At 34.0% G+C, this 19285-nt stretch overlaps 1 protein-coding gene across 4 annotated transcripts in view; it reads right to left on the bottom strand.

Annotated features, from left to right (window-relative positions):
- The window catches only part of SYT1 (synaptotagmin 1), a 509772-nt gene that overhangs the window by 107139 nt on the left and 383348 nt on the right, over positions 1 to 19285 (bottom strand). For all 4 annotated transcript variants that reach the window (XM_011374713.2, XM_011374721.2, XM_011374705.2 and 1 more), the window contains 3 exons: positions 18681 to 18803; positions 15015 to 15182; positions 11711 to 11878 (listed from right to left, as the gene is read on the bottom strand). In XM_011374713.2, the coding sequence (XP_011373015.1) occupies positions 11711 to 11878; positions 15015 to 15182; positions 18681 to 18803 (459 nt within the window). The remainder of the gene's footprint in view (positions 1 to 11710; positions 11879 to 15014; positions 15183 to 18680; positions 18804 to 19285) is intronic.

The raw sequence follows: 19285 nt of genomic DNA, 5'->3' as shown, positions 1-19285 counted from the left end.
AACTAGCAAATCCAGATAAAATGAAGACAGTGTCCACAGAAAAGTCATACAACTACATTTATATCAGCTTTATTTATAATAGTTCAAATTGGAACCAATAGAAAAGTCCATCAACAGGAAAATAGATAAATAAGTTGTGGTATATTCATAAAATAGAATACTATTCAATAAGGATAGGCGTGAACTGCTGTATACAACTGCATGAAGGATCTCAAAAACATCGAGTAAAAGAAGCCTGACACAAAATAGCATGATTCTATTTATATGTAGTTAAAGAACAGACAAACTAATTTACGGTGAGAAAAATCAGAACAGATTGTCTCTAGGGGCTGGGGATTAATTGCAAAGAGGCATGTGGGGCTTTTGGGGGATAAGAAATGTTCTGCAACTTGGAGTGGTTATTACTGGTGTATACAGTCATGAAGACTAATTGAACCGTACACTTAATATCTGTGTATTTTATTATATTGAATTTCTACCTCAAAAAAGACATTATGTTGCTAGAATAGGTCCAGAAATAAACAAGTAAATGACTTTGAGAATCTCTGAGAAGCTACCATATAAAGACAGATTGCAAAAGGATTAGCTCAAATATTTAGAATGATGTTTTTATGTCAGAAAAATTAAACCTAAAACTTCTTATCCTAAGGAGGGAGTAGCAGACTAGTAGAAAATGGCTTTGGAATCAGAAAAACTGGTATTTGAATCCTAGTTCTCACTGGCTAGCCACATGGCCTAAGCCTGGGTTCTTCACCTATCAAAAGGAGTACAGTATTGTGATTTGTAAGAAATATATTTGGTCATTCCGATGATCAAAATATATTTCTCATGTATTTGGCTTTCGTCCACAATTGCTGGCTCACAGCTCCAGAAAACCTTGGAAGTTGAAAGTGAAAAAAAGGTGTCTTTTGTTATGTTAATGAGGTGAAGTGGACAGCATCTAAGGATGGGGGCTGGTTGCCAGGGGAGCCAACCACGTAATTAGAGGGTTGAAACTTTCAGTCCCACCCCCCTGACCTCTGGAGAGAGGCTGGTCAAATCGATTGCAAATGGCCAGTGATTAGAGAGCGTCCTTGCAATCTCCTATCTGTAGCCAGTTGGTCCGAAGCACAGGTACAAGCTTGGCCTTGTGGCTGGCATCTGATGTGTGTGTCTGTATGTGGGATGGAGGACAGTCTTGTGGGACATAACCCTTAACCTGTGTAATCCGATTCTGTCTCAGGGTATATATTATTAGAATTGAATTGAATTCCTGGACGCCTTGCCGGTATCCGGGGACTATTTGTTGGTGTTTGGGGAAATTCCCTACCCTACGTTGGAGCTGGGTCTGGGACCCCAATTTAAAGAGTCTTAGTTGACTTTATATCAAGAAGCATGGTGGTGAGGAGCATGATCTTGGAGATGAGTGTTCTAGTTTAAAGGGAGACTAGAATATTTTGAGGAAATATCCCTAAATTTTGAAACAGCATTAGGAAAGAATTCCCAGCATACTTTAGTGCTATTTCAAATGGGGTCCCAGATCAACCTAGAATATCATACTTCTATGTTTAGGGGTTCAGTGCCTGAAACTTATTTTTAAAAACAGCTTTATCGAGATGTAATTCATATATCATAAAATTCACCTTCTTAAAGTGTACAATTCAGTGGATTTTAGTATATTTAGAGTTGTGTAACCATCACTACTATCTACTTTCAGGATATTTTCATCACCCCACTAAGAAACCCACACCCATCACTGCTATTCTTCTTTCCTCCCACTCTGCTCCCCGATAACTGCCAAGACTTAGGCAACCATTAATCTGCTTCCTGAGTGGATTTGCCTAATCTGGTTCATCCACGTTGTAGTATGTATTAATACTTCATTCCTTTTTTTTTTTAAATGGCTAAATAAAATTCTATTCATAGAGTATGTTTTGTTTAATTATTCATTAGTTGATAGAAATTTGAGTTCTTTCCACTTTTTGGTAATTATGGAAAATATTGCTCTGAAATTTCTTGTATAATTTTTTTGTGTGTACGTGTGTGTGTGGACATGTGTTCCATTTTTCTTGCATATATACCTAGGAATGAAATTGCTAAGTCATATGATGACTCTAACATTTTGAGTAACTTAACTGTTTTTGAAAGTGGCTACATCATATTACTTTCCCACCAGAAAAGTACGAGGGTCCCAATTTTTCCACATCTTTACCAACACTGGTTATTGTTAGTCTTTTTGATTACAGAAGAGCCTGAACTTTAAGAGTTTTTTCTTTTTTTTTTTCTTTTTTTGGTGTGATATCAAGGCATAGAGAAGTACACAGTCATTGGGGCCATGTTGGGTTAGTGCTACCTTCCAGGCATGCTAAGCCTTACCGTGGGTCGGTCTTTGTGATATTTTTTTCACTCCTATAGTCTCTCACACATGGAAACTAAGTTCTCCCTGTCATCAAAACCATGTATGAAAATGACTTCTGAACCCTTAGGCTATCTCAGTTTCCTGACAAAAAGGAGAGTATAAGTCTAGTGGTCAGAGCACTGCTTTTTAACCGACAAGGAAATCAGTGTTTTCAATGACAAAAATAACTAGTATTCATTGCACATTTATTAGGTGCCAAGTATTGTTCTAAGTGCTTTATGTGAATGATTTCATTTAGAGTGTATCACAACTCATTGAGGTGGGTAATATTAATCCTGTTTTACAGAAGGGTTAAGTACCAAACTCAAGGACGTACAAATAATAAGTTAAGTCATGGTCGGATCCACATAGGTTGAGTGCAGGGCCAAGGCATTTGTTTATATACTTGCAGTACTAGCTCTCCATTAAATTATAATCGAATAAGCTTGGTGGGTCTATCTTATTCACTATTGTATTTCTATAAACTATCACAGTCCCTGGTTTATAAAAGGGGCTTAATAAATATATTTTGAATAAATGAATAAAATCAATTTGCAATATTTAAGGACTTCTTGTTCATAATTGAGAAGATCTTTAGCCTTGTTTAAAACAAATAAGTTTGTGTGTATGTGTGCTCCCTCTTTCATCATTTAATTATTTGAGCTCTTGTTTTTCAGCAAGTTCTCATTATCCTTCCTTATTTTGTAGTACAATAATACAACTCAGTTACTGACATTTCATCTAATTGCCAAGTAACAGATTGTAATGGATTAAAGACTTCACAATACAAACATTTGGCTGGCTCAGAGCGAGGTAGGAGTAAGACAGAAGGTAGAAACATTTAATTTGAAGAATCCACACACAAGGTAATAAAAAAAAATTGTTCCAAAACATATGACAAACTCATCAGAAAAGATCACGTGTAAGAGATTCAAATGTGTGGTTGATGGTGGACACGATGGAACAAGACATTCTCCTGCATCCATCACATTACTTCCCACTCACGAACCCTCGCCACTATTTTAATAATAAGAAACCACATATAGGCAAGATTATTCTTGTCTGTGCATTTTCCTCACTCCCCTTTTGTTTTCTTTTTGTTCCCATTCCCACTTCCACTCCTCACTTTCTGCTCTGCCAATCTATGTTCACGAAATCCATGCTTCCACATCACTTTGCTCTGCTTATTTAAAATTCAACTGAAAACTCCCACTCCTTTTACTCTTCGAATAAAAAGAAAAAACTAACACCTGCACTAGTTCCTATTGAAACAGATTTCCTTGGCACTACATATATCAGAACTTACGTCTCCCAGTGATGACTTTTCCCCTAGTGGCCCATTTGAGACAGAGTGTGTAATGATGCTAATGGTCAAAAACATTTTGGTTAGAGTTGGAATATGTCTCACAAGGACCTCCACCTCATTTACCACAGTAATTAAAACTATTTTATTCAACTCGATCATTAACTCCTAGTCTACACTTGGCCCTAAATCATTGATGGCCATTTTAATAAATTTACCACTTAATGACACAGACAAGCCACTATTGTACATTGTATATTGTACGTTGAGAAATACTTTTGCAGAGAGGGGCCTGAATTTAAAATATTTTGGGGTACCATATAAGCATAAATTACACATACCATTGTACAACTGGAATAATTGGGTATCCTCATGATATGACTCATGATGCATGTTTGTTGAGAAAATTTTCATCTCATTCTAATTTGTCCAACCAATTCATTTGAAAATGTTGAAGCATCTTGGATGTCCCAGGCCCAGTGCTAGGTAGGCACTGAGTATAAGAAGGTAAACAAGATGGATAACATCCTTGCACTCACTGAGTGTTAGTCAACTAAGTGGCAATGTGGCAGAGTAGAGGATAAACAGGTTTGGGAGTTAGAACTGGATCTAAATCTTTACTCTGTTCTCTCACCTATTTTTCTGGGAGCACTAAGCCAATTACATTTTCTATTTGAAATAGGGATATGAAGAATTAGTTATCCCATAGAACTGCTTCAAGTATTACATGAGATAATGTGAGAAAAGCATTTAGTAGAGTGCTTGACATGGGTTGAGGGGTGGGGAGGGGTGAGGAGGTAGGGGGGTGGGGGTGGTGGAGGTGGAGGTGTCTGACTTTCATATTCCAATGCTTGTCCCTGGGAAGAACAAATTTTACAAGCTGTCTTTAGTGTCCTGAGTCTAGATTTAACAGTCTGATATTTAAGGGACAAACGGTCACCAAACTACTTCATTCTATCTTATTTCTCAGGGTAGATTATTGCTTAAGCTTTCACTCTACTCCTATCTGGACCCGTCATTGGTGATCTTAGCTCTGTAAGTTTGTCCTTGCTGATCTCTTTTCCTTTAAATTCTAGTAGGCATTCTCAGTTTCTTTTTCCCTATTCAGATTCTACTCAGTATTAAAGACTGGCTCACTTTTTTCAGCTCTTCCATGGAGCCTCTTTGCTCATGCCTTTTCTTCTTGCTTAAAACGTATGACACATGTTAACTTAAATTGGCTTATTTGGCTTATTTTGAAGCACCTTTTGCTATTTTGCATTATGAAGTTTTGCTACTATTATTGACCATTTCCCAGATGTGAATCTTTATCTTCCATTTTACAGTACTAATTTTACAGATATTCAATATGTTTTGAATGAATGGATAAAAAGTTATATTCTATTTAATGAAGTTTTTTTTTATTGGAAGGAAAAATCCCTCTGCCTTCATTAAATTCCTCAGCACTCATGAGTGAATAATAACATGTTTGTGTTAATGAGTATCTAGGGCTTTGTTTCCTGGGCAGGAATTCATGCTCAGTATTTATAAAATATTAAGAAGAAACAAAAGATGCCATAGCTAGTAATACTCCCCTCCATGTTGCATGCATTTACAATATGTTATAATATTGGAAAGGGAAAATATATATGTATTCAACCAGTTGCAAGTTATCAAAGATAAATGACTAACTGTTAAGATTCCCCCCTACCAAAAAAATAGCGCCAAAATTAAGAAAAACTAGTTTGCATAAGTGTTTTTTCTTTCATTTTACATTTAAATTAAATTTACAGCTATATTTTGGAGCTGAAGAGACTGATAAAGACTATTTAAAGAAGATTGTATGATGAAATAGAGTGTGGGCTTCAGAGCTGTATTTTAATTTGAGCTCTGGCATTGATTGTATGAACTTGGACAAAAAAAATTTACCAGGCTTCAGGTCTGTTTCCCCTTCATTGTGTAGGACAGATTTAATAATTCCAATTTAAAAAAATGTTGTGAGAATTATTTTTGTTGGTACACAGTAAACTCTCACTAAATGGTAGCTTTTATTTGTGTTCATAGATAATGTAGAGAAGAGAAGGTAAACTTTCATGAAAATGAATTTTGGAAATAAGGAAGCAGGGCTGGGAACAAAGGCTTTTGGGTGGTTATGGCTGTGAAGGGGAGGGTACTGTGGTAGGTTAGGGTATGACAGTGGGGGAGCAATGGAACGTTTATCAAAGGGCATTTGAAAATTTCTATGGTCTCTCCTCCCGCTTAATTCTTTAGAGTCTATATTACGTTTCTAGGGAATTTGCAGTAAAAAGTAATATCAAATTTTCATTTAGAAGCTCAGTGAAGTAAGAATTTGGTTTCATCCATTTGTGCCTGAAAAGTCTTTTAAACTAGAAAGACAATCATATTATAGTCCTAGAGCGACATTTCAAGTTATTTGTTTTTTCCTGATGTCCTTAGAAACCACATCATGAAACACACAATACTTATTATGCATAACAATACAGTTATAATTGGTGATTGAAATTCTGACCAAACACTCAGAATCAAGTAAACCATAGTTAAAAAAAAAAAAAAAATCAAATTCTGTAATAGTGAAAAGGAAAATTGTTATGTTCCAAGTCCCACAAAATGGACGTATACACTAAGTACACTAAAATATGTCACGGTCTTAATATATTATAAAACAATTTAATACTACTACATCCTATTCACTGTCTTATAAATCTGAGTAGCCACAGACGGTCTAGGTATGATAAACTTAGATTTTATTCAGATTCTTTGAAATTTTCTTGTAACCAATTCTTATTTCCCTCTGGATACATTTCTGTGGTGCAAGAAGACTTACATCATAGCTCTAAATAAAAATTACATCATAACCTTAATTAAAAGTTAAATTAAGCCCTAAGCTCTCTGTGTATCATGGAAACAGGATGAAAGAAGAGGTACAGAAAAAAAATACCGAATAAGCCTTTACAATTAAAACAAAAGTAAGAGAAAAACTATCATTTTCATGACCATCACCAAAAACAACAACAATAATTTTGCTAAGCATCTATATTGCTTCTATTTTTAAAGAAACAGACTGAAAAAACAAAAAAAAGGCACTAAACCATTTTCATTGTTTGGTGCTGAGATATTTTGATGACAGGCTTTCAGAATACTTTAGACTTAATATGTAAAATAATACAATTATTAACATAAACTTGAAAAGGAAGTTTGGAAACATCTCTCACCATATGTAGTAACCATCTCTCCCCATTCATTCGAAAATATTTTTGCATGCCTAATGTGTGCTCACCTCTGTGATCAAACTTGGTTTCACAGTGGGAAACAGTAGATATAGCCCCTGCTGGGATAGAGCTTACTGGGGAAGATAGACAATGAACAAGTAAACAAATACAAATAAGATACCTACCTGGAATGCTATGAATCAACATCAGTGTCTTTGTTGCATTTCTCTAGTGTGATAGATTGTGAATGACAAGGAAAGTTCTTATTGGTATCCACGATTAAGGTTCCAGCAGTTAACCTTTTGTAAGGATTTCCATTCAGGGCATTGATTTGTTGTACAAAGATTCTTGCAGGGCATGAGTTACCATCTGACTACTAAATATACTTAGAAATAGCATTAGCTCTTTTATGATTCTTAGACAAAAAAGACGCCATAAGGAATGATAACTTTCACCCATTCTAAAGAAATATCAAGTAATTGACCATTGGAAGCTAAAAAACTTTCTGCCATTTGATTGAATGTGTATTCTCCAAATGCCTTTCTGTGAAGTAAATGTTTTTCTAATTAGGCTTAAAAATGTGAAATTTTCTTGCAAAATTGATTTTCTATTAAGGCACTAAAGTAGCTTCTCTGCCCTTCTGTCTGGATACTAATTAAATTATGTCCCAACTTGTTTGAATTCAGCAATCAATTTTTTTTTTCCATCTGCACTGGATTACAGAATCTCATTAAAAAATCAGTCTTTAATGAATTCTACACAAGGCAGAAGTGATAGATTTTTTTCTCTAGTGGAGACAAAACAGTACTGGTCAAGTTATGAGACAGACTTCCTCCAAAAAAAAAAAAAGTATCTATTTCTTCTTATGCTGTTTTTAGAGATAAGTACCAGAAGGCATGAGGATAAATAAAAAAAATAGGAACAAAATACTAAAATAAGGGTCTAAATACTTTGAGGATGAACTTGACACTGGGGTGCAGGACTGAGACAATTTCGAAAATGATCGTAAATAAAATTTACAAAAAGAAAATGGAGTCATAGCTATAGATTGCAGCTTTCAGAATAATTAGATGAAAATATTGAATAAATTCTAAAAGTGAAGGTTGTTTTCAGGTTTGACTTGTAGGTGGCATAAATATTTTTTGAATGATTAAAAGGCAGAAACTCAAAAATTCAAAATAGACAGCCTGAAGCTATACATATTAGAAGCCTTTCAAAAAAGGAAGATGATAAAGGATGATTTTTGAGGCCCTATACTAAAAAAGGGAAAATTAAAAAAACAGTTTTATATGTAACCATATCTCAAAACTCAAAGGATATATGTTTTTGTTTTAAAGAAACAAAAGGAGGAGAAAGGTATAGCTATTTGCAAGGTAAAATTCCAAATTCCATGTTGGGAGGTGGAAGGAGAGAGAATAGTCAATCATGCAACATAACAAAAACGGCAAGTGAACGTAAGCTGGTAAAGTGGCTTTGATTAGGTTAATTAGAGCTATATTATTAAGTCAGGATGGAAACTTCACCAGAGATGTTTACACCAGGGGCTAGAACTTAACAGAGGGAGCTGTGTGCTTGTTAGGGCTTTTTCTGGCATAGTTTTCTCTTTAACACCCCATGTTCTAAACATATGCTTAGTAAATTTCAGGTAAAGCTCCTTCCTATTTTTTCTAAATTGCTTGCACATTTAATTAATCACTAGAATAACATCACAGTTCTTTCACTTACATAATTGTTTCAGCATCTTATGACTTTTATATTTTCAACTTTTGGCAACAAAACCTTACCCCATTCTATCAAAATCACAAGATTGGAGCTTAGTGCATTGTATTTATCCCTTTTAAATCTAAATCTCTACCTGAACAGATTACTGTGGTTAGTGGTTCAGTTTCCAGATTCCAAAGCTATTTCTTGAATTCTTTTTTTCTGTCACTTTCTTAGCATCTTTAACTCCTATGATATTAAAAATAACATTTAACACTATTAGATGAAAGCAAACTAAAATCAAGAACAGAATTGCTCATGTAAGATGGTAAAACAATTTCTTTAAAAATTGTTCATGAGAACTAAAGTCAATCTGACTTCAATTTATTCACACAATAATTTCTGCAGTTAACGAACACTAGTACAAAAAGATAGAACACATATCAATGATAATAAGTAATTCTTCGGTTATAAAACGTAATTGGAATCTTATTTCATTTTTTATGAGAAAGTTTATACCTAAGTCTAGTTACCCAGAAATATTTTGTAAGCTGGATATCTGTTTTACGAGGTTGCCTATGTGATGATAAAAGGAAATAGTCACTCAACTGAAAAACAAAAATTTCTATGCCCAAGTGGATATCAAGAGGAAAGGCTCTAGAATTTAAAATGTGGTTGTGGAATTATTTTCCATTGAAACTTCCAGAGACATTTAATAAGTACAATAGTGGTGAGAAGAAAAATAAGAAAGTAGATATAGATAAAGGGGAAATGAAAGAATGACTAGGGAGATGAAAAATAAGAGAAAGAGAACATTAAGACTGGTAAATAAGAAAGAAAGTGATCTCTTGCTTATTGGGCACTTATTACATGCTAGGTAGGCTCTATGCTAGGAACTTTATAGTCTAGTCTTTCTAATCCATAAGATAGAGGGTAGATAATGTTAGCCACTTTTTAGATTAAAAATCTTAACTTAGAGAGTTTATGTGACTTATCCAATGTCCCCGAGCTAGTAAATGGATTGATAAGAATTGAAATCAAGGAGTGTTTGGTCTTAAAGTCAGGACTTTTCCAGAAACCAGTCTAGCTGGCAATAAGTAAGGCAAAGATTGGAGTGAGGGAGAAAAATGAGACCACACTAAACTCCCTGAAAGCAGGAGCAGGGTTTGCCCTTTTCGCTTTTTTAAAAACACTTAATACAGTTCTAGGAATATAGCAGGAACAATAGATATTTGCGTAATGAATATTTTTAACTGAGGTGGGTGACAAAAATCTTAGGGAGATAAGACATGGAAGAAAGAGAAAGAGAAGAGGGCAACTCAGCAAGTGAGAATAAATGTGATTCTTTTGGTCAGTCTACTTAACCTTCTAGGTTCTAGAGTCTAAAGTTGTCAGCTTACTGCCAAACCACAAACTCTGCACATGTTCAAAGAATTCTTGAAAGAGAAAAATCACTTGATGGCATACATTGTCTTCACTAAAGCAAAAACATTTACCAACTTTTCAGAAACCCAGTGGGGTGCAATCTTGGAATTCCAGACCACTTGGTAGTTAAAGAGTGGAGGTGACTAATATGAGCCATGCAGTCTGGACAGGTGGGCATTGTGAAGCACATGCAGGTCATATTATGCTATTAACCAAAAAGCCAGTCAAAAACTAGTCAATTAATACCAATTTGCTAATAAATATTTGTTATGGTCCCAATTTGCCCTCCCACCTCAGCTGTAAGAAATTCACACAGAGCCAAACATTCCAAAAAATATAAAAATTCAATGAAACAAGCTTACTATTTTGTTAAACAATTAGAAACAATGATTGAATGTTTCTCTTTTTAAATAGATGTTGATTTAATATTGGTAATAATTTACTCATAGGGAAGGCTACTTATAAAAATCACAAAATTGGAAAATGCAATATTATCCTTGGGTTCTTGAAAATCCACAGTAGGGCTAGGTCTATCTCAATATTCAAGCATCTAATTTTGACTAATCTGTTTGGTTAAGTTATATATATTCCCTCCAAAAAGAAAAGTAGAGCTTAACTCAGATCATTTTGATTCCTCTTATACAATCAAATAATAATTGTAGAGCACTAATAAAATTCAGTTTGAGAATAGCAATCACAAGCCTATTCTAAAACCTCACTTTATTATATTGGTCACAGTAAACCGTAGACTGAGAGGATTCCCAGGTGATGGGCTTACTGAGTTTCTCTGAAGGTTTATGCCAGTCTCTGATCTCCCTGGTGGCCCCAAAGTGTTCATATCTTAAGGAATCCTAGGGATGCTAAATAACACTATTGACAATCCCTTGCGTAATTATAATCTCATGTCAATATGCAAAAAATGGCTGGAAAAGGACTAGTTCTTGGAATTCAGAGAAGCTAAGAGTTGTTTGCTTTTCTGGTATTGGCCTATTGAGACATTCACTCAGAAAAACGCTAATGCCAGGCAGACATAGCATAATCAAATAGAATTGATTATTATGTAGTTTAAATGCACTGAGGATATTGGACTTCCCTTTTTAAATCACAGAAAAATCCTGAGCTAAATTATTAAAACTGGAAAAAAACAATGTTAAGAGTACTATAAAAATGTGAATCATTTAAAAAATGGATTTAATATCAGCCTTTGTGAATTGTATTTGACATTTTACCCATCATGCTCTGATATCTTTAGGAGAAACAATGAACCCTTTGTGATATGCAGAAATAATCAAGGAAAAATGGCATTTTATTTCTTTTTAATAGCTACGTAACTTATGTAGAAACAGAATGATTGTGGAAAATATAAAGAATAAGATGATATTTTACTGTCCCTTTAAAGAAGTAAGTGTGTGTGTGGCATTTGGTAAGCTTTTAGGAACAGATATTTTGTGTGTGTGTCCAAGGAATTGTCTATAGACCTAAGTGCATAAATCTTTCTCCTTTCTTTCAAATAACACCCAGAAGGCCTGCATACTTTTTAATGAGATTATGCAATCCCCTGACACTATTTTGCCAGCTGTCAGCAGCTAGAGGCCCACACCGCTTTTTGCAAAGAGCATCTCTCAGTAGATTATTATGTGAGTAGGAACCGGCAAGTACAGTTTGTCATACTAGAAATGCTAATCTTTTTCTTACCTCTTCCTTCTCGGCACTTTGCAGATCACGCCACTCCTCAGTTACGTGACCGAAATCCACTGTGTTCATGGGGACTTTAAATTCTCCAATGATGTCATGCTTGGAGAAACGATCAAAATCATATACAGCCATCACCAGGGTTTTGCCACCCAGTTCCGAGTATGGCACCTAAATGAAACAGATGAGAGTAAAATATCTGGTCACAAAAAATGCTTAAGACATTTTACTTGTTTACAGCATTTAATTTTGATACTTATATTGGATAAACAGAACAGGATAATTGTGCTTTTGGTATTTTCTTAAACTGACTCATTTGACTAACTACTTGAGGTTTAAATTACTTGGCAGGAAATGGAAGCTTCCCTTAGTAATTTTTTACTTTATCGCAAAGTTCTAGAAGCTGTTAGTATTATTAGTAATAGATTCTACTTTTAGTCATGCTGTAAACCTTTGAAGATTAATAAAAGAATAAACCAAGCTGATTTCACTATATGAGTGTTTTTCTTGTAGGGTATTTTGTTATCATTTTCAAGTTATATTGTCAGTGTGTACCTTACTCAGGAGTATGTAACTTGTTTCAAAAGTTAATATTAACTCTTTCAAGCTACTTGGGTGCCATATTTTAATAGAGCAAAGACTTACTAAAAACTATGCTAGAAGTCTGAAAGAGTTTAAATGAAATTCACAAGATGCCTCATCCACTCCCTAAAATAATTTACTGATTGACGAGAACCGACTAGAAAATTGATGTTTTGAATTTCAGGGATGCATTATAATATAGATCTTGAAGTTTGTTCGCTCTTATGGCACTCTTTAGGATGAGTGGTGGCAAAAGGCCAAGAACTGATGAATTCTCCAGCTGTTCAAATATATCTGGGACAGATGCTATGGGTTGGGAGGTTTATTAGTGCATTTTTAATATTCAAGGAAAGCAGTGTAATGCGTGAGCTACACTTCAGTAACTGGGTAGAAATGCCTAATTAAGAAGTTGTTTAGACTTGTATTGAAGGTTTGATCAGTTTTCATACACTTCCTATTTTATTAGTGTAAGTGATTGTCTTATGCTCCAACAAACATTTCTCAATCAACTCTGTATATTAAGAAGGGAAGAAGGAAGAATATTTGACCATATATGTACAAGAAATCTTAGTTTTTCCAAAGTGTTTATTTTCTATCATTTGTTATCTATTTGGAATCTACAATCAAAAACTAGGCACAATAGTTTTTCCATTCTAGAATGAAAAAAAAATTCCAAAGTGCGGAATTTCAAAGAAAGAAAAAAGAAATTTTAGAGTAGAGATAAACTATTGAAAATCTCATCTGATTTCTGAAATCTCTTTAGATTATTTTCATGATTGTGTTATGATAGCATTCATCAGAAATCTGGACTTGGCATCAACTAGGCCTGGGCTTTCTTGCTTTCCAGCTGAAGAGACTGGAGCAAGTGAATAAATCTCAGCTTTTTCATCTATCATAATACTTTCATCTAGATAATACTAGTACTTACATCACAGGCCCGTTTGAGGCTGAAGTAATGTATATAAGACATTTAGCACAGTATGTGCATGCAGTAGGCACTTAATAAATAATATTGTTTGAATGATTAGTAGTTCCTTCAGGTAGGAGTTTGTTTTAGGGAAAAGAAGCAGCATTTGGTTTGAGGGATACAGAGTTGATGTTAAGTGGATTTGAACTAACTTTTAAAGCCAATCCTTTTAAAACTCTATTATATTTCCGTTGTTATATCATATTGCCTATTAGCATTTCAACATGTATAGTCCACAATGTCTACTGGATAAATTCGCCACTTCCCTAGAAACAGTAGCACATTTCTTAAATGCATAAAAATATTGTACTTTTTTGGTTCGATCAACCTTCTGAAATAAAATGGAACCCGATACAATTTTAAAGGCAGCTTCAAAAGTTTAATAATTATACTTCTTGAAGCCACAGAAATTAGTAATAAAATTATTAGCAATACATTTTAGAAGTAATACACCAGTACCTCAAAACAAAAACAAAGCCCTCACAATGTTATCTGTAATAATTTAAGAATCTGCTTACTAAATTCTGGTTAAAAACAACTGACCTAAATGAAGAGTAATACTTAGTCAAATAAAGTTATCGCGATTATCAAAAGCAATATTTTTTAGTTTTATTTTCATTTTTATGTTCTGTGATACATTGACTGTAGTGATTAGGTCTGAATAAACTATTTCCAGACTATTTTTATTGCTACTGTATCACTGTATAGAAAAGTATAGATTTTTAAATAGGATTACTGACAATACATTAGGGACTTTTTCTTAAAAGTTCAAAAGTTTCAGAGTGAAAAGAGACACTGATGTTTTACAATATTAGAAACTAGTTTCTAGAAAATAACTCATAGCCTCCATTTCATCCATTTCTTTCATACCAGAATGTTTGCTAACATGAGGCACATGCTTTCTTCAAAGCTGGCTGCTGAACAGGTGATTTTGAATTGGCCTACTGGTATACTCATGCACATTTTATTTTTCAGAAACATATTAAGTAATGCATTAAAAATTTTTTCACACGTTAAAGATATCTACAAAAGAACTATTTTTATGCATGACTTTTAGACAAGAACTATGGAAACGTGTGTGTATGCAGAGATGCCAGAGGCCTGCAGAGCATGTATTCCTGTTAAGTTATTAGATGGCCAGAAACCCTCTTTGTTATCGTTTGTCAACTGAGGTGTCTCAACAAGATGAAGAATACCAGGGAAGAGCCTAGAGTAAAGGAAAAATGCTGTAAATACAGAAAAACAATATGTTCACCTTCTTTTTATTAGTAGGTTAAGAAGAAGGGATTTACAATGTTAGATTTGGCCCTGTGCACACAGGTGTTTGTAATCAGAGTAATATCCATTTGTACCTTTTAAACAGTGGAACCTAGCTTTATTCTGTGAACGCAATGGGATTTACATATTTCAGGAACTTTGAAACTTAGAAAATTAATTTTATTATTTCTTTGACTTTATTTTAGAGAGAGGAAAACGCTCAAGCCTATTGGCATACTTGAAGTTGACCTCACTTTTTACATGTGAATATGACAACTTACTCATAATCTAGTCTATATTTTGTTCTGAAATGGCCAAGCTGAATCGTACTTTGGCCAGATCTAAATGCAAGGTAGAATCTTCACTTAATGGAAAATAAAAATTTTAAACAGAATCAGTTATTGTCACTGAACAAGTGATCACATGCATGTCTATATGTCAGGGTGAGATCAGTCTTTTAACTAAAGCAACAGAGGAAAAATTATAAGTATAAAACAATACCTTGAAAGTAAATTGCTCATTGAAAACAGGATTAAGCGTCTTTCGGTGGACTTTTGTCTCAAATTTCTTCTTTTTGTCTGGTAGCAGAAACACTTTCACATAGGGATCAGATGTGCCCCCCATGTCTAAGGCGGGCAGCTCGGCAGCCTGGATGATTCCTACTAGCAGCTGCAATGAACAACAGAATACAACAAACAGAAACATTGGTGGATATTTTGCAAAAGATTGATTTGTTCATAGTGCTGCATGTTGTGATTTCTCCCTCTTCCCCTTTACTTTTAATAAACATTTTTTCACTTAAGAATCTAAACATAGAAGGGAAATGAAACAAACTATATAGATTTCTGAACCCAATTATGACAGATGCAGGCTCTAGAAAGCCTGGTTTTAAGCACAAAAGAGGATTTTAAAATGTTGCTGATTAGAGCTAAATACGGAATTCATATTTGCAAAAGAGTTGCAATCAAATAACATTCCAGTTGCTAAAAGCCCTTGTGCATTATTTTTTTTCCTAGGGCTTGATTTGTAAGTGGAAATAAATTGTTAAACAATCAGAAGTGTGTAATTATAAAGTAGGAAATTTTTATTCTGAACCAAAGCCTCAGACCAGCTAAATAGACATTCCTTAGACATTAGGTGGCATTTTGAGATAAAAATAAAATCTTCAAGTTTTTATTGTATTTGACTTTTACTTGTATGCTGGCTACTCTTCATTTTAACTTACAGTAAAATGTATCATATATTACATTTTGTGTTTAAATAGACATGGAGTCAAAGAAATATAGTTTCAGCTTCATATAAAGGAAGCAAAGATTATATAGATAATGTTTTTAATGGTACGTGTGACTAAGTTTCTGATTCATTTTTCTAATATAGCAGAAATCTCTGCATTCTTTCAAGTCTGTTTTCTTGATACATTCCTATGTCTTGCTATGAATGAGAGCATAAGCTGGTATTTTTAATATTTTTGCAAAGTAAACAAAAGCTGTGAGTAGACTGACTATTCTAGATGCCCTGCCATCAGACATTTTGTGCTAACAGACTGCTTTAGATCTATAAGGGAAACAAAAGTAGACTCTTATTGTTGTTCAAGGCATATACTATTCAGTAAGTGCAGGCACACCATAGCTTTTTACATCAGAGCCTGAAAACCTGAGTCTGAGAATTTTTAGCTGATAGAGTGGAAAAGCAATTCACTCCTCCTCCCTCATCACATTTTTTTTTCTGTAAAACTGACCCACTAGGTTTGTAAGTGCATTTTGGTTAATTGACTCAGTTTTTAACCTGGACCAATACTCTGAATGATCATGTTTTCATTTTAATGCTTCAATATCTTTGTGATATCATCATTTAACAATAACAAGAGTACTGGATTATAGGTATACCAAACACAGATGATCAAAGAATAGCTAAAATAGACATTAGATTATAAAGACATTATTGGTAAACCAAATGGTTTGTTTCTTGGTTTGCCAAATTGGTTCTGCCTTTAGATTGCATGTGAAAAGCAAGATTCTGTTTTCTCCTTTTGCCAATCAATTTTCTTTTGGGCAGGGAAAACTGTAGAAATATACCTAAACTCTTTCAAACTAGATTACTTATATTTCAAATATTTTTGGATATTTGGTTGGTAAGGGGTGGAACTACTTCTTCCAACCACCTTCTGACTTCTGCCTGAGAGATAAATATTACATTTCTCTCCATGAAAGCATCTCAATTAGAATACTTTAGGGTTGTCTTTTAGTTTTAGTAAACAAACAAGTATATTTGATTATAGCTTTATCTGGGAAATTCCTCTGCTTTGCTTTTATTTTCCATGACTCATAGGAATCATTTTACAAACAAAATTAGTTGAGAACTTTGGAAAAATCATTGAATAATGTTAAAAAAAAAAAAATTCCATTGAGTAGAATCTTCTAGATCTTTAGAATGAAATACCGTTTTAAATTTTATGTTTGCTAGAGAGGGAATAATACATATGCTCTTATATTTGAGTGGAAAAAATTCAGTGCTATTATTTTCTTAAAAATACTACTTTAGAAAATGATATTTATAGTACTCAAGCCAACTTAGAAGTTTCAAAACTGACTAACCAGGAAGAGATACTACTAGATTTCTATTGGGAAATATAAAAGTAGAATAAACTAGAAAAATATTGGATACGTGTATAAAGTCAGGTTAAATTTCTGGAGTACACATTATATGTTAAGATAACATAAGCTGACCTTGAATTTCCCTAGAATACATAAATAATAGGAAGTTTTGCTCTCAATCAAGTCCTGATAATCAAATTTTGGTAAATGTGGGAGATACGGCCTCAAATGCCCTATTTAATTAAATAGTATACCTATAAATCTATATAAATCTATACCTATAAACCCGTATCTGTAACTAATATGTAGCTTTCTAAAATGCATTATGAACTAACTAGCTAAGACTATAATGAAGTTGATCAAATAAGATTATTTTTAATGACAGAGCATATCAATACATTCTTTGTGAGGAAACCTCTGGAAACTTCAGAAAGTGAAGACATTATTTGAACTGTCAGTTACTAAATAAAGCCCAGAATTTCTGCAACTGATTATTGCTCTCACATCATTACTGATTTTGGACATTAGTTGTGAAAGCTGAGCACTGGTGTTTGATTTTTTGTTCATTTCTCACCAAACTAGAAATAATTAACACATGCCGCATTTATCAGTTCTTTCTCACCCAAAATGCTGAGTAAGGCAAAACAGATCAGAGAGTTTTAAAACTCTCCTCTTTGGAGAAGGGCTATGTCTTAAGGATTCTTAAGAATCTGGTCTCTAACTCACCCAGTTTTACTAATTCTTGTGTTGCTTTTTAATTTCTTTTACAATTCAGAAGGTAAAGGGGTATATTCATCAATGTCATGGAATCTAGAAGGTCTTTTTACATAGAGAGAATTCTAAATTATTTCTGTGCCACCTCTATAACAAGCAGTCAATAAAAGGTAGCTAATATTACCATTAATCTAGGTGGCATTTCATGTTTTTTTGAGAAATTGAATCAGAAATGACTGTCTTGTTAACTCCTTTAGCTCTTTGTCACTTGTTGGGCAGCAGTCATAGGTACCAGAAATCAAATATCTGGTCTTTCTACTCTTCTAGAACTGCTGTCTCATTAGCACAAGAAGTTTTACCTACTACCATATATAAGGCATCCTACCTTTGAAATTTCTAGATTACAATTTTCCATCTTTGATTCCTTATAAAACTGTTATGTTTCAAAATTTTGGCTTGAATGGTGGCCTAATTAAAGACCCCTAACTCTGTCTGGATCTGAATCCAAGAAGGCTAAAGAAGATTGTTCTAGCTCAGGCTGAGGGACTTGTGGGGGCGAGACTATGGTTGGGAGCTCTCAGAACCCAACTGACTTCTTCAAGTTAATTTGTATTCTGCCTGCCTATTGTAAGTGCCATAAGTAGATATAATCGGTTGAATACTGTGAATTCTAATTACTAGAAGTTAAATTACCAAGTAGGAGACTGCCTGTACTTGGAAATTATTTCATCAATAGCTTTGATAATTGCATTTTTCCCTTACAGCAAACGAAATGTTTTAAGAAGTATCTCGCTTCCATTTCTACTTTGTAATTTCAGAAAATGTAATGGAATAAGAAAATGTTTTTTTTCTCTCAGACCTGGTTATTCTGGAAATCATAATCCAGTGAATATTGAAGTTTTCCCAATTTCTCCTCTTCTTTGGGTTCTTCTTTTTCTTCCCCATCAGTCAATCCAGTTTCAGCATCATCATCCTTAAGGGCCTATGAATAGGGAAAGGGATCATATGTGAATTCAAGGGAATTTTTATAAAAATTCAGATCAAATTGGGCCTGTGGTTATACTTCCAAGCTGTTAGAAGCAAGCACTAAGATGCTGGAATCTCAGTTTGTCTGACACACATTCATGTTTGCTGCTTACATATTTTTTAAATTCCATTTGTGCAAGGAATTTTTTTTCCCCAATCAGCAAGCAACATGGAAGCAATGGAAGAAGCCCGTAAGAATATTGCAAGCAAAAAATGTAAAGTTGTTGCAAAGAAAATGTCAACCTGGTATTATATTTGGCTCTGCTAAAACTGCTTCTTTCAGAGTTGTGAAAAACATGCTATTAACCAGGCCAGGTTTCACATTCATGTAGGTTAAAGCGATCTAAGCTAACCACCATGTTACATTAGTGTTACATGCAGTGGAGTAATTTATATGAAATGTATGGCCTTTTCTTGCCTTGTTTCCTATGGAAAAAA

The sequence above is a fragment of the Pteropus vampyrus genome, unplaced genomic scaffold (assembly GCF_000151845.1).
Source record: "Pteropus vampyrus isolate Shadow unplaced genomic scaffold, Pvam_2.0 Scaffold9, whole genome shotgun sequence".
Classification (NCBI taxonomy): domain Eukaryota; kingdom Metazoa; phylum Chordata; class Mammalia; order Chiroptera; family Pteropodidae; genus Pteropus; species Pteropus vampyrus.
The sequence above is the reverse complement of the archived record's forward strand: the minus strand, read 5'-3'. Positions and strand labels throughout refer to the sequence as shown.